Raw genomic sequence first — 16,021 nt, forward strand, 5'->3', positions numbered from 1 at the left:
ATTCTTTCCCCCCGTGAGGAGACCCGTGTTAGGCTAGTGGAGTCCTGGGCTTAGGCTCACCCCAAACTATGCCTCTCTATTGCGCTTTTAACCCCCAATAATATTGAAAGGTTCGTGATGGTTCCCAGTCGGGCCTACATTTCGGGACGTGAGTTTTTAGGTGCCCTCCTGCTGGCGAGCGACTTGAAAAGGAAGAAACATCCTGGTGAAGGCAGGAAGAAATAAAGAAATGTTAAGAAGGCTCGTGTCTCACCTCATTTAGATGAGTCTTTTTCATCCAAAAGTGGTTCTTTACTTACCTCGGCTGCGGGCGAAGGTACAAAATTGGTACCCCCCTAAAAAACAGAGTGGGGCATCACTTCCAGCCGTCAGTAATGTCAAGTTGAGTTCTTCTTAAGAGTTTCCGAGTAAAACCACCTCCCCGGAAGATGGTAGCACCAAGTTGGCTACTTCACAGGAGAAATTAAATGTTATGGCTGCCTTTATGGATCCATTACCTCTTTCTCTGGATGACGTCATGTTGTAGGCTGAGGAAGATCTCGATAGTATACTTGCCACAGAGGTGGCCTCCGAAGCTACTGCATAGCCCTCGACGGCTCTGAGAGATGATTCCCAGCAACAAGGTGGTGATACTCCAGTGGAAGAAGATATTCTTATTTTGAATCTCGTTCTCCTTATAACATCCCCTTCCACTTCTGCAAACTTCTCGCCCATTGAAGCTTCTATGCCTCTTCTGACTTCGCCCCCCACCCATTGTTTTTGTGCCTTCTAACGGATCTACCTTGATTGGAGGGGGGTGAAGAGGGGAGTGTTGAAGAGTTATGTTAATACAAAAGTGCATTTTCTTTATAGACTCAAGTATAAAACGTTTTGTGCAATATTCTCTTTCGAAATAGAAGCTTGTATCTTTCAGACCTTGTGATTGATGTTATAAACATGTTCAGATCTTTGTTTCTCTTTGTAGTTCTCTCTGTTGGTTTTGGTCTTTATAAATTTCAACAGATTTATACCTCTTAACAGATTTATACCTCTAACTTTAAATCTGAGTATTTGTAATTCAAATCTGTTAAGATAAAAATTATTTTTTCTTAGTTTGTTTATTTTCTTATGGGTTTAATTTACTTGGTTTGTATTGTATCTGGATGTTTGTTTTCCTTTTTTTTTTTCATGTTTGTTTTCTGGGAAAAATGTATGGGTTTATTTTTGAATGTTTGTTCTCAAGATTTTTTTTTTCCATGCAGTCATTGTTCTTGGTTCCTTTTCTCTTCTTTTTTTTTTTTCTTTCCAAAAACTTGTTGCTTTGTTTGGGTACAGTCTGTCACTATATAATGGCCCCCTTCTCCTAGTAATTTCTGACCATTTTTTTCCTCAGTTTTTATACTTGATTTTCTAATTATTTCTGCTACATTTTTCTTACAAATATGAACAAACATGTGTAATGCATAGATAAACTATATATATACTATAAACACACAAAATATAGATAAACTATATAAAGAGATACTATACACTCACAAAAGGCAGGTACACTGACCTTTTCAATATTCCTTAAAAACTTAGGATCATTGCACTGCTTCCACAAACCTGATTTGAGAGAAACAGAGTGTAGAATAAACAAAAAGAAATAGAAGATAAACTGAATATGCAGTTGTATGAATAAGTTTTCAAAATTGAGTTTTCTGAATTGAGTTTTTTGATAGGTTTTTTAATAAGTTTTATGAATTTCTAGATTTTATTGTATCAGTTTCTTCATTTCTTCGAAATATGAACAAAATTATGTAATGCATAGATAAGCTTATACTACAAACACAGAAAAGACTATTATACTCACTTTCCAATCTTCCTTGAAAACGTAGCACCACTGCACTGCTACTTGTAATAGAAGGGTTATTTGAAAAGAAGAAATCAAGTCACTTTTCAAACCTTAGCACCAATGCACTGAAAGTAATAGAAGGGTTTTCTTAAACACAATTCAATGCCTCTAGCCTTGCTAAGAAATGTCTCTTGGTGTTCAAACATTGAACCTGACTACTGCACTCCCTAGCCATTCGGCTGCCTCATGTGATTATAAATTTCAAATTTATCAATGCCTAGACAAACGGACAAAAAAAGTAAATTATTAAATATGATAAGTTATACTGCATATTATAACTTACAAGTGATTAAAATCTGCCTCCACAAATTTAACACTGCATGCAATATAATATGTTATCTAATTTCTAAAATATTTTCAGGCAGATTTAATACTACATGTAGTATAATATGTTATCTAATTTCTAAAATATTTTTTTGTTTGCAGCTGCCATTCCAATGTATGGAATCACAAATTCAGTTGCTGGGACAGGGATAATAATGGAAAATCGCTATTTAAATTCAGATTCTGTGTTTTTTCAAATTGTAAATTATTATAATGTTTTGTTATTATAATGAATACGAAAAGACAATTGCATCCATTATTTGTTATTATATTAAATCATTTTTATTAGCAGATTTAAAAATATTAATAATAGAATACAAACCGACAGAAATCACAAAAATAGCCACAAAAGGAATGCATAGGAAAATACAATTGTATCCCTGTGCACTGTTTTTATTGCTGAATTAAAGTTATTATAATTATAATTGAGGCTTAACAAATTATTACAAACGGAGGCTTAACAGAAGGTTAAGGGAATCAAGAAAATTCTGTTAAAACAAGAAATTTCTGTTTTATAGCCTCTTATCTTTATATATATATAAATATATATATATATTATGCTCATCTGTGCCACAGTCATTTTGGTAAACAAGGAATTTGATCTCTCTCAAGTACAAGTACTGGAATGGGCTCTATTATCAACGACAGGACTCGATTCTTTGCTCTAATGTCCGGTGCTCCATGCCCATCCCCATACTGGTACGTGCATTTGGCAATCCGAGCGAGGTTGATTGCTGTTTCCACCAACGATTCTCCAAACAAACGATTAACTACTCTTTCTTTGTTCAATTTTTTCCAAGTTGTCTCAGCCATGTTGTTGAGGTGTTTACGAGCATGTTCCTCAGAAAGATTAGTTCCTCGCATGTAACAATGGATTGAATTTGCAGTTTCACCTCTCTCTAACTCTGCCTGCATTAATTGTCAAATAAATTACTAAAATTGTTAATTTAGCACAAAACTATATAGACAACATGGGTTGGCATGTCATATTAAATCGGATTTTTCTCGATAATTGAACTCAACACCTGAAAATGAGGATATATGAAGTATGAAGAAATAGTTAGAATTCAGAACTTTTATTCTTGTCATTTGTTTTAAAATTTTAAGTTGATAGGAAGACAGATTTAATTATTTTGATTATATTTTAATTTAGAAATGAGAATGAATAGTACCGCAGCAGTACTCAAATCATTGCTGAGTCGAAAAATGATGGATGGCCACCGCAAGAGGCCATGGTAATTTTCCAAGCCCTCAAGGGCCTCCTTTGTGAAAGTTTGATTCAATATGAAATAGGAATGAACGAGGAAGATCGTCCCAGAAACGGATCGCCAGCCATTGTTAAGATAGTCCTTGAAGTTTGGCATCTCCTTGTCGGAACTCCACTTTGTTTCTTGGAGGAACGCTTTGAACATATCTGCCCACTAAAATACAACATGAAACTACAACTTAATCAGATTTAAAAATCTTTAAAAAAAATAGCGAATTGTGTTAAAATCAGTTTTGTAAAACAAGAAAAAAGAAAGAAAACTCGAAAATATCAAAAAATATAGAGTAATGCTACGTACAGTCGTAGAATGTACAAATGTCGTGCAGTCGCTTTGAAAAAGAATAGGGTCTATTATTAAAAAATTAATTTATTTTCAAGTAGTCCTATATTTATTTATTTTTTTTAAAGCGACTGTACAGTATTTACATACTTACGACTGCAAGTATCATTTCTCAAAAATATATTATATTACCGCTTTGGTTAGGTATGGAAGGATGTTTCCTCCTTTCTCCTTAAGAGTGTCGTAAACAATCTCATTAATAGTGTTATAGAGAGCTAAGAAGCATAGCTTCATATAGTCAGGAAGGTCTATCGCGGCTTTGATATCCCATCTGAAAACACAATATTAAGATTATTTAAAAAACATGATTTGCTATAAAAATTAATTTGGTGGTGGCAGATTGAGAAAATGAGGGAGAGAAATTAACCTTTCGACAGCATCTGTAAAAAGCACGAGTTCATCCAAAGTACCATAAACGTCATAGACGTCATCAATGGTGGTGACAAGAGCAGCAACTTTGGTCAGCTGTTTACGAAGATGGCCCAGCTGAGGTTGGAAGCCAATTCCAACCGTCCAAAAGAAGCATTCCACCAGCCTATCTCTGGTGAAGGTCAACTTTTTCGACAGCCCCATATTGTTCCACCACCTATATTATATTTTATGTCGCGGTCAGTGGTGATCATGAACTTGGAAGCTTTCTGAAAATCTAAACAAAAGTCTTTGTTTTTGTTTTTTTTTTAATATGGCTTGTATTCTTATATATAAGGGGTAGCTAGAGTTAAAAAATTGTTTTGAATATAATTCTTTCACGGGATTTGCTTTTTGTCAGTGTGCACACGTACAACATATGTAAAGTGAGGAAAATTTTGACAAAACTTGGAAGCTTTCTGAATATCTTTTAGATCCATTTTTTTATTGTGTTTTATATAAGTGAATAGGAAAATCTAAACAAAAGTTTTTGTCTTTGGTTTTTTTTAATATGGCTAGAGTTAAAAAATTGGTTGTTTTGATTTTCATCATTCCCTCTTCGTATATTGATTTTTGATGTTTTAGTACTTTCTGTAATCCAATTTGTACAAACTCTTTAACATTTTATAATTACCTTGACATTTCTTGAAGTTCTCCTTGAAGTACTGACTGGACTATATTAAAATCCAACTTTGCAAGCTCAAGCACAACAGGATTTGCATCTTCCCTCTTGCTGTATGCCTCAATATACCAACGAGCTTCCAGTCTTTGCATTCTATGGTGCAGTGGAACCTCCAATGCATGCTGAATCTGCTCTGCCACGCTCTTACTTGCATGGATTTTGAGGTCCTCGAGACCCACTCTCGCGAATTCCATGGCCTCATCCAAGAGGTTTTCTCCTTCAAAACCCAGATACGAAGCTTCGTATAGACTCAGCATTCCTTTGACATCCCTTCTAAGGCATTCCTTGAAATTGCTATTTTCGTCTGTGAAACTGTTAAAAACATCTGCATGGACATGAGTATGAAAAATATATGAGACTTCGAATCGTTTTGTTAAGATTATAAAGTTGATCGAAATAAACATATATAATGCGTAAGAAGCTGATAGATATTAATTTGTTTGTACGTACCTTGAGAGACGTCACCGCCACGTTGCCTGAGGAGCCTAAAGCTGAGAGCAGTCGCATGGAGACTCTTCACAATTCTTTCATTATATCCTTTTGAATTAGATGCTAAGACGACGTTGTCGAGAGCTCTTGTTATCTCCTTCTCAAAGCGGTAACCCAAGCCTAATCGTTGAACCTCATCAATCAGTTCGAGTTTTGCCAGTAAGTCTGAATTTTCATTGTTGATCATACTCCTCACGGCTTCGTCCAGCTTCTTCACCTTATTTTGTAGTACTTCATGATCCTGTGCGGTTACAATATGTATGAGCTTACAATTAATATATATGAATGTCCCTAGATGTCTTAAATGTAATTGATGACTATGATCATATAATATTGATCCCTAATTATTAATATTCTATGAATAGTACCTAATAGTTTTAGATTTCTCAGACATGCTTGCATAGAGATCACACATGACAAACTTTTATCAGACTTTAAAAAAGAGAAATCAGGAAGCTAGCTAGGTAGAGGGAGCACATGCAAATTAGGAGTAAAAGATGATCAGAAATGCAATCACCAGTACATGATAATAATCATTCCTTAAGGACTGCACAAAATCGTAACTCCAAGTGCTTGGTTGGTAATTGGCAGATTTTCTCTGGACTTCTGAATGGGAAGTAGTGGCTGCAGTAGTACTGGCAAAACATCGGAGTTGCCCATGATGTTTTTGTTTTTGGCAGAGAAGAAGAGTTTTTGCTGTTGCATAGGTAGGCAAGTGTGTCGAGCAGACATGATTAATATTGGATGAGGGCAACTGGAGAACTAGAAGTGCCATTCCGCTCTTATAATATTATAGATGCTATATGTTTGCAATTAATTGTGATTTCAAAAGGAGTGGAGTGGATCATCTATATATAGAACTTCAATAACGTTGAAATTGCATTGGAAGATAATTTCCTACTGGAAAATGTTAGTATATAGCCAGATATTTACGATATTCCAGAGATCGGATTAGACGACCTCATCTTATTAAGAGTCTAAAAGTCATACAGGTATCATGTGGGATATTAAATATCTAACAACATACGCAACCTCATGTGGGGAAAATGTAGATGAGGAAGGTATGGCCTGAATTTGAAAGGTACATTTTATGTATGCATGTAGGCCAAAACGCAATTAAAAAAAAAAAAACGATTCTCAGTACTTTTCTTGCACTCTTTAGAGCAGATGGCGACGTATGTGATGAAAAAATTAGGTTAGTATGAACGTGAATGGCGGTGAGGTTTGGATAGTAAGTTGAAATGAGATGAGTTAGATGAAAGTTAAAAATTAAAAGTTGAATAAAATATTATTAGCTAGATTATTATTTTTTAATATTGTTATTATTTTGAAATTTAAAAATATTGAATTGTTTATTATATTTTATGTAAAAATTTGAGAAAAATTTAATGATGAAATGAAATAAATTGAGATCAATTCTAAATCCAAACCCAAACCTCCAAGAAGAACAACTGAAGTAGTTGTGAAAATTGAGAATGTCCAATGGATTATCAAAAGAAGAGGTTTTTTCTTTCTTTTTTTTCAAGGGGCTTTTGGGTTAAAACAAATTGGATCTTTGAAAGCCCCAAATCCTGATGCAACATTCAATGCCCGTGCCTTACCATTGCAGCTTGTCTAGAGCATGAGCATCACTTGCTCGTCCTTGGTTTTCTAGGCGTTGTTTTGGGATTAAAGATGGGTTTGGATAGACAATTCAGATAAAATGAGATGAGATGAGATGATATGTTTTGAATAGTAGTGAGATTTTTTGAGTTAAGATGAAATGAGATAGTTTGTAAAAAACTGTATATTTGGTGAAATGAGATGAGATAGTTTTGACTTTTTAAAATTTGATAAAAGGGGATCCTACTGTTTTATAGAGTACCCGAATTGTGTACTGTTCATGTTAGTTTTCACTGTTCATATACCGTTCACGCACATTTTGATATTGTTCACACACTGTTCATGTCAGTTTTCACTGTTTTATATTGTTTATTTACTGTTCATTTAAGTGAATTTTTTTAAGGCTTGAGATGAAATATTGTGTTTGAATAGTCAAAACTACTGTACGGTACAACTCCAGATGTGATGTTTTCAACTGAATTGACTATCCAAACCCTTTCTTTTTTTTTTTTTTTATGTGATTGCATAGCGTTTGTACACTCACGGCTACAATTATTATTTCTCATTATATATATATAAATAATTCAAGGGCCACAAACAATTAACCAACAGAAAAATATGTGAGCTCAATAGATCCAAAACTTATGTAACAACTAATATAAAGTACTACTCGAAACTTCACTGTTTTGACGAGAGTGGTGTTCATTGTTGTGGATTTCATATTCACTTCATATTGTATGCTTTTCTTGTGATCGATATATGTGTTATAATGAACAAAACACAGATTTTTCACTAGGACCAAAAAAAAAAAAGAAAAAAAAGGAGATCCATCCGTATATGGCGATGGATGAGATGAAAAGTAGGAAATGTTATCAGCAGGTATGCGAACGGTCCCACATGCAGCAAATTGATGTGGAGAAAAGTCTAATTATTTTTTGCCACAAAACTTTAGGGTGACCATGGCTAAATATCCTCTCTCTGCATACTGACCTTTTTTTTTCACCTATCCATGGTAAGTAAGAGTTACAGAAATTAGATGATTAAAAAAGAAAATTGCTGATGGCTGACCAAAAGGGAGGAGATTGGTGATCGTTTAGTTTCTCACTTCATGCAAGTTTTCCAATCATCTAATCCGAAGGATACTTAGGATTTACCAGAAGAAGATGATGATGATATCTGTGGGGGTGCTCTTGAATAGGTTGGATCATTGAATGCCCCAAGTTTCAGTGAATTAAATGCTTTGCTTTCCAAACTCTATCGGGAGATTGTGAGAGGTGATAATGGCATATCTATGGAGGAAAAGTCATCTTGTATTTATTCCAAAGGTTGAGAATCCTAAACATTTTAAGCCTATATATAATATGCAATTAATGTGACATATAAAATCATCTCAAATATTAATATGGCTGCAATATTAAGAAACGTGATGGATAAATTCATCTCTCCTAGTACTGAAGAATGCATGCATTCTTTGTGCCTTATCGTTTAATCCAAGCATTGTTTACAAGCTGCTACAAATAATGAGAGAAAAATGGATCTAATGGCAATGAAGATGGATATAAAGAAGGCATATGATAAGCTAAGTTCAGCAAATGTTCCAAAAGATTTGCACATTGGTCAGGACAAAAGATTAATGAAGCAAAGTCGTCTGTCTATATTAGTCAAAATATGCAGGGCAGGTCACATAGCAAACACTGTGGCTTCCATTGAACCATTAAAAAAAAAACAAATACTAAATATTATGTATCATGGGGCTTCCTCTATTAGTTCAACGATCAAAATGAAAAACATGCGAAGCACTTACGGAGAGTTTTGGCGAAAATTGCAAGTGAAAATCTAGAGTGTCACACAAGCAAAGAGAAAAACGCCACCTTAAATTGGATGCCTTCTTTCTTGCTGTCAAAAAGAATTTTACGTACATGTTCTTTTTCTGTATCAGAGAAACAAACGGGTAAAAATTGCTTCAAACAATGTATAAAGGAAAAGTTAGAAGAATCAGTCATCTGGCAAAGAAGATTCTATTCACAACATCAACAGGCAAAGCATAAGCTGGATCTATAGCTTTCAATCCTGGATATTCAAGATGGGAAAGTCCTGCAACAACAAAGATGGCCGACTTTAAATCTGATAAATTAATATCTTTCAGTCTAAACCTTTACTGTAGAAGAGCAGCAACCTCTGATTTAACCAAAAAAAAAAAAAACTGAACCTAAAAAGATATAATAAGAAAGCAAAATCATGTCTAAGGAAAGCTGGATGCAAACTAAACATTAAATTACTTCTAGGGTGCACTGGATTTTGAAGCCACCAATTAAAAAGTTGCAATAAGAGAGAAGAGAGAGACCCCACCAAATAAATGGGTGAAACACCTTTGAAGTCTCTTTCCCTCACACACCTAACCAAGTGCTCCCAAATTATTAAATAACAAGAAACTAAAACGCATGATAAAATCATATGCTGTATCAAACTCCGTCTTCAAACGTCAAAGAGCCCACATTTTTAAAAAGGTTATATTTAGCCCTTCATGAATGAGGAACATGAAAATGTGATTCAACTCAAAGTTCAGCACGAGAATTAACAACAATTTAAAGATTTAACATGTTCCATATGCATGAGTTAAAAAGGTAAAATTGACGAAGTTCAAAAGGTTGTAATGCGGCATTTAGTTACCAGCCACCCCAAAGTATGTATGGTAGACATCCACAGCATCATCTGGTCTATCAGAAATACCCCCATTTTCTGTATCCTGGATTGTTAACAGACTACAACATCTCAGAGAAACTTAAATCAAACTAAAAGATTTTTTAAATAAAACAGACACCCCAAAACTTGCAAAAGAAAACCCGTTTGGATTCAGAGATGAGATGAGTTGAGATGGTTTGTAAATAGTAGTGAGATTTGTGAATAGTAGTGAATAGTAGTGAGATGATATGATCTCAACTCATCTCTCAATCCAAACCGGCTTGAATCTATAGAGGAGAACATTGAGACCTGGCAATCTAAGATGAACTTAACAAGCTTTTCCTTATTGATCCAGTGAACCCTGTCTATCATAATTAAGCTAGAAAGAACCCACCATGAGTAGCAGACCTAAGGGATGCAACAAATAAGTGAGAAAGTCTAATAAATGTTCATGTGTGGCAAACTGGGTAAATAAGTACACACTTACATCAGGAAGTTTCTCAGGACGGCCATTAAGACCTCCAGATTTAACCTGCCGCTCGCATAACCACCATCCAAGAAGATCCTTGTCAATATGATGCAATGATCCCGTTATAGCAAGTGCACCCACACAACAGAAAACTGCAGTCACAGTGGGTAAAAAAAATTTCACCAGATTCCAAGACTAGATTTGACATTTAGAAAACACAAATGCATTATTGTTCACAGGATTTGACATGCAGACAATAAAAAGGCCTCATTTCAAGTCTAAATTTCACGTGCAGAAGATACAAAGGCATATTTGTTCAATTTTCACATTTACACAGATTTCTGTGGGAGAACACTAATAGCTACCATTGAATCTAACCGGCTCACAGGGAAACGATGGGAAAATCCCCTCATTACAAAATATTAAGGGGCTGGTGGGGTCCAGGCTGAATAAAAATCCACCCGATATATGCCTGTCTCTGCCCACAATATATATAATAATATAATCATATTTTTTTGTAAGTGAAAATACTATTAATAGAACTAGGCAAATAATAATAATAATATAAATCCCATTTATATGAAATAACAAAAGTCACAAAAATCTCTGATCCTTCCTCTCTTCTAATTCTACTTCTCTACGTAAATTTCACAATCTGGCAGACTGGCACCTGTGAGCTTCATATCCAAATCAACTACAGGAATGGAAGCCAAACAGTTTATTGGGAAACTATGGGAGTGAAAGCGAAATGAACCTCTTCTTCTTGCAATAAATGTGTGTGTGTGTGTGTGTGTGTGTGTTGTGGTTTATTAGGTTGGTGCATCTATGTACATCCAATCTTGATTGGGTAGGCTGGATTCTAGTGTAATTATGGATTTCAATTTGGATTTTGATTTGGATTTTTTATTTCTTTTATTTTCTGTAACTTGCAGATGAGACTGTTAAACACTTCCTGCCCGAAGCTAGGGGGAAGTAAGGTTTTTCCCCTGCTATGGGAAGCGGGGGCAGTCACCCAAATCCCAGCCGTAGGGTGTGGGTATCACCCCTCAGCCCCACCACTTCCACGAGCACCAAATAAAAAACTCTCTATCAAAAGATTTTCTCATAAATTGAAAAATTTTCCTATCCAAACATAGCCCAAGCCACTCAAACTTCACACATTACCAGTTTCATACTGAGCACTAGAACAACTTCCACATTGACTTCTGACCTAAAGAACTGACCTTGATTTTTAACTCTTAAAAATGTAAGCTTTTTTTTTTTCTTTTTTATCAGTAAGTAACTCTTAAACATGTAAACTAGTTGCTAATAAGTACCAGCTCAAGGAGCTTGCACAACATTGCTCACGAGATTAATGAGTGAGCTTGAGCAACCTACTACAAAGTTCATTCACAGCTCATACACAGCAAGAAACTCTATACAAACGAATCGCAAGCAATGGACTTGGGAGTAAATAATACTAAGGAAACATACATAATATTCACAGACAATTCTACAATACTTCGAATTTATAAGCAGAATCTCAATCTAAGGAACCTCCACTTCAAATATATTAGGAGAAATACATTAGTTATTGTAGATTACTGTAGAATGCGAGCCTAGAGGGAGAGAGAGAGAGGAAATAGATTCCATCTATAATGCATGCTTGGGTAACCATGGCACAAAATCTACAGTTGGTTGACAATGATGGAATCTGAAAACTGAGAGAATCTTCTGAGCAAAAGTCAAAAGCACTATTTTAAGAGATGCAAAAGCTGAATAGATTTCCACCCTGGGAGGTGTTTCGAAGATTGCGAACGAACTATGGGGGAATTCATGGATTTTTTCTTTAGCACTATAAGTTTTTGGGTGAAGAACCTTGTAAGGGATGGGAATATTTGTAATGTTCTGCCTTAGTTCTATTTTGCTATAGCTTGTATCTAAGTGTATTCACTTGTATACATCCTGTGTACTTGGGCTGCCTATTTACTCGGAATAAATTATATTATTACCTATAAAAAAAAAAAAAAAGATTTCCACCCTTGTAAGAAAAACAAAGAAATAAAGAAGATAGTGGAAGTAAAACACACTTGATTTATCAGGTACAACAAGCCAATATGTAAAACTTCACATAATGACCATGGCTTAAATGTTTAACATACTTTGCCCTGCATGAGACTCCCCACCAGGTGTGCTACCAAATCCACCATCCAAATTTTTACAACTTACGATGTAGCTCACAGCTTTCTCCACATTGATTTTATCCAAACGATGTAATATCGAGAGACAGCACAGAGCAATATAAGAGAACCTATAGGAAAAAGAACTTTCATGGTAAAATACATATTCTAACTGCGAAGAAGCTAACTTCCAAAATAATGAAATACCAAATAACAAAGCAGAAGGGGCAAAGAATACCGCGTATCAACTTCACCCCATATGTCCCCTGAGAAAGATCCATCTTGATTTTGCAGCTGAGCAATATCTGACTTGAATGTTAAGATCCACAAGATACAGCTGATATACACCATTTTGTATTATTGTTTAAAATTATCAGACTTCTTGATGTCAAAATCCTTATGAAGGAGCCCCTCTATGCCAGTCAACTATCTAAGCAGTAAAGGTAGTGATTCCACCCAACATGTACACAAGTTAAAGCCATCAGTTAACTAGCTTGAATATCAGAGTTTACAAAGAACTGTGATAGTTATACTAGTTGCAGCTAAACCAAATTTCAGAAACACAAAGCACTAAGAAAGCATGAGATGGTATAGAAGATTGCTCATACATTTGAAAAGTTCCAAAGTTTATCAAACCGAGTGCCAAAGGATACAATTAGTCACCTTCTCAACATCAAGAACATTTAGCTTGTCAAAAAGGGCCAAAATCTGCACGGCACTTAGAGTATACAGTATGTGGGGGTCATGTCCAATGTTACCACCATACCCACCTGCATAACTAAGTGTATCATCATGTGCTCCATTACTATAATCATCATTTTCCATTTTTTATTGACTTTTTAAAGCTTGTAATGCTAACTGTTAATTAGCTGGACTTACACTGGTTATAACCCTCTCAAAAATCAAATATACTCTAAGGGCAGGTTTGGGGGGTGGGATGAGACACAAAATTCTCATCTCATCTCATCATTACACCTTTTTCAAATCCCCATACAAAATATAATAAACAATTCAATTTTTTCAAATCCAATTCAACTTTTTCAAATCTCAACACAATAATAATACTAAAACATAATATTTTAAATACTAAAACAAAACATAAAATTCTCATCTCACCCTCCAAACCTGCCCTAAGTGCTATAAGTAGCATAAGTAGGGGGAAACATTGGACAACAAATTCTCAGTCACACTATAAGTAGCAGAATGCATCTTGATAATGCATTGGATTGAAGAAAACTAATCATCCACATAAACCTGACTCATGCTGGCACTCCATGACCCACGAAACAACCTCATCCACATCTACAGTTTCCAGCTTTCCTAGAAGATCCAGAGTGGTCAATCCCCAGTATGCCCCATTCATTCTCAGATGCTCCATTGCAACTGATATCAAATCGTCCTTTCTCTGAGTATACAAACCCATTTTTATTTAAATGAAAACAGGGTCATGCCAGCAGCTCAAGATGAATTCAACTGACTTCCAAAAAAAAATAAAGAAAGATACATGAAACATACCTTTTCAACAGATAAAATGTATTGCACATGTTTCTCAGCTGCAAGCTCCCCCATCTGCCAATTATTAAGCACATTAATTCTAGGACTTTATAATTGGAGACGCCAAGAATGTAGAAGTAATAAAAACTTGAAACCTTATAGTTATTTACATAGAGTCGGTTTCTTTATCTCTTCGAACCTCATAGAATATCACTCGACCAAGTTCTTTATCAATCATCCATTACAATACAGCTTATTGACGACAAGATTCTAAAATAGGTCTCCAGATTCTCCACTTTAAGAGATTGTAAAAATTAAATTTATGGTATAGAAAAATTAAGCGAGTACAAGCTATGGAATCTTATATAACCAGTTCAATCCAGCCCTGTGAAATTCCAAGAATTGCAAATTTATCCAAGTAACATCTCAGCAGTCAAAGAAAGTGCGACCATAAATTAAGGTTAGATATGAAGCTCAAGAATGACTCATTAGTATTAAAAAAGTATCCTAGCAATATATTTCGATTTTGTGTACAATAATAAGTTCACCTGTGAGCAGTAACAGTAATAGCAACGAGTTGAAAGTTAAAGCATTAGAAATGATAGCAAAGACGTATAATTAGGAAATGTTAATTCTAAAAGTGAAATATCAAGGGAATCAAATCATATTAAGAAGGAAAGAAGGCCCACTAAAGTTCCAGCCTTTTGAAAATGCTTCGTAAATCCCATGATCAGCTCAAACTATAAGTTTCAGACACTATATTCATATCGAGAAAAACATAGTTACAAAAATTATATACTTCGTGTTAAATGAATGAAAATTTCTGCAAAGCTTCAAGCGAAATCCAACAAAATATCATCGAGTGCTCAGGCTCTACATGCTTCTACAGCATGCAGTTCCTGGGGGATATGATATACGGGTTTTTTATCATAAAAAAAGGAAACAAATCCCTTTCCACGAGAAGAACAGCTTCCCAGTAACCATTTCCATGAGTTATTCGGACCCCTTTCTGTTGAGAGTTCCAACAAGGATTCTCTGGGGTGGAAATAAAACTTTGGGAGGAAAGCAAGTTGTCTTTCCCCAATATGGAAATTGAAAGAGAATGATCGTTCAATCTCCAGAGCTAGATGAAGAAATAATGAGCTATCAACAAGCACGATTCTTTTCCCCTGAATTTTTTCCAGGAACTGCTTTCCAAAGAAAACACAAACACAGACCCCAATAACACGGTTGTCTCATAAAACTCCATAGCAAATATTTTCTCAGGAAACAAACGAAGCTTGAGGAAACCCAAAAGATAAATGTGATGCTTTCCGGTTATCTACAACTTAATTTCGTTTTCGTGGCATTGATTTGACTCTATCATGAAAAATTCCTGTCGGCCATTTCTAAGTTCCAATAGATAAGGAAAACACAGAAAGAGAAAAAAATCAAAGGATCTTTATGGTAATCACAATAACTCCTAGAAATAACGTTAAACAATTTTGGAAGGAGACACAGCTTACGTTGAATCGTCGTTCTAGTCTCACCAAGACAGAAGTACAGATTTGTCAGACTCTAACAGACTGTAAACTGTTAGTGCATTAGCCTTCGCTTTATCGAAGACATCCGTAAAATTGAGTTAAAACTACATATTTTTTATAAATTTAAAATTATTTAAATATTATCTGATATTAAATTAATCAAAATAATAATATAATATTAATCTTTTAATAATATTATTTTAATTTTTTTCTTACACTAATTATATATTAATTAATAATTTTATTTTTATTTAAATTATTATTTTCTAATTAATTTTTTTCCTCAAGTTAATTATTTAACAAACACATTTTAAAATAAATGTAGAAAATATTAAAATAATTGGATTTGATATTTTAGAATAAAATATTATTTTTAAAGATTAATAGTACATATTTAAATATAAAAAAACACTTAAAAATACTGTAATTTATAGTTGAAGCCATTAGTATTTTGACTATTTCAATGTAAATGATTCAATCTTTATTTGTTTATATTTTAAAAATAAATTGACATTTGACTAAGACAATACCAATACTTTTACAACTTATGGACAGTGTGACTAAATTAAACAAGAGGAAAAAAGGGCATCGTTTTCAAGTTGAGATGCGATGAAATATCAAATAGTTCGTGAACAATAGTAAATAATTTAAACTAAGATATTTTAAGAGATTTTGATAAACAAGAAAAGAAAAGTTAAATAAAAAATTT

General features: G+C 34.4%; 2 protein-coding genes across 7 annotated transcripts; both read right to left on the reverse strand.

Moving 5' to 3' along the window:
* Window positions 1-2,763: 2,763 nt before the first annotated feature.
* Window positions 2,764-9,007, reverse strand: LOC108991983 (tricyclene synthase EBOS, chloroplastic-like). Its single transcript, XM_035684062.1, has 7 exons — window positions 8,857-9,007; window positions 5,345-5,624; window positions 4,847-5,219; window positions 4,172-4,390; window positions 3,937-4,075; window positions 3,370-3,618; window positions 2,764-3,106 (listed from the first exon to the last, which is right to left on the reverse strand). The coding sequence occupies exons 1-7, from the start codon at window positions 8,986-8,988 to the stop codon at window positions 2,774-2,776; spliced, it is 1,725 nt and encodes a 574-aa protein (XP_035539955.1). The 5' UTR covers window positions 8,989-9,007; the 3' UTR covers window positions 2,764-2,773.
* LOC108991984 (geranylgeranyl transferase type-2 subunit beta 1-like) lies at window positions 8,644-15,393 on the reverse strand. 6 transcript variants are annotated; one of them, XM_035684068.1, is made up of 11 exons: window positions 15,295-15,393; window positions 13,811-13,864; window positions 13,550-13,700; window positions 12,949-13,065; window positions 12,534-12,600; window positions 12,278-12,426; window positions 10,155-10,288; window positions 9,977-10,075; window positions 9,656-9,731; window positions 9,335-9,380; window positions 8,978-9,079 (listed from the first exon to the last, which is right to left on the reverse strand). In XM_035684068.1, the coding sequence occupies exons 2-10, from the start codon at window positions 13,862-13,864 to the stop codon at window positions 9,373-9,375; spliced, it is 855 nt and encodes a 284-aa protein (XP_035539961.1). In that variant the 5' UTR covers window positions 15,295-15,393; the 3' UTR covers window positions 8,978-9,079; window positions 9,335-9,372. The 6 variants fall into 6 exon arrangements, with proteins under 6 accessions (XP_018821960.1, XP_035539970.1, XP_018821961.1 ...); XM_018966415.2 differs by lacking the exon at window positions 9,335-9,380 and having other exon boundaries at window positions 8,644-9,079; XM_018966416.2 differs by lacking the exon at window positions 9,335-9,380 and having other exon boundaries at window positions 8,956-9,079; window positions 15,319-15,371.
* Window positions 15,394-16,021: the final 628 nt, after the last annotated feature.

Source organism: Juglans regia, chromosome 1, assembly GCF_001411555.2.
Source record: "Juglans regia cultivar Chandler chromosome 1, Walnut 2.0, whole genome shotgun sequence".
Classification (NCBI taxonomy): Eukaryota; Viridiplantae; Streptophyta; class Magnoliopsida; order Fagales; family Juglandaceae; genus Juglans; species Juglans regia.

Bases quoted from the DNA above. Each gene is read 5' to 3' on its own strand.
- LOC108991984 (XM_018966415.2), bottom strand. From the start codon at position 13,864: ATGGGGGAGCTTGCAGCTGAGAAACATGTGCAATACATTTTATCTGTT. The intron at 13,701-13,810 runs GTATGTTTCATG...TTGTATACTCAG, and splicing joins ACATTTTATCTGTTGAAAAG to AGAAAGGACGATTTGATATC. The intron at 12,601-12,948 runs GTATCCTTTGGC...CATTCAAGTCAG, and splicing joins TGTTGAGAAGGTGACTAATT to ATATTGCTCAGCTGCAAAAT.
- LOC108991983 (XM_035684062.1), bottom strand. From the start codon at position 8,988: ATGACTGATTCTTCTAACTTTTCCTTTATACATTGTTTGAAGCAATTT. The intron at 5,625-8,856 runs GTGGCGTTTTTC...GTAACCGCACAG, and splicing joins AAGAAGGCATCCAATTTAAG to GATCATGAAGTACTACAAAA. The intron at 4,391-4,846 runs GTAATTATAAAA...AATATAATATAG, and splicing joins GAACTTCAAGAAATGTCAAG to GTGGTGGAACAATATGGGGC.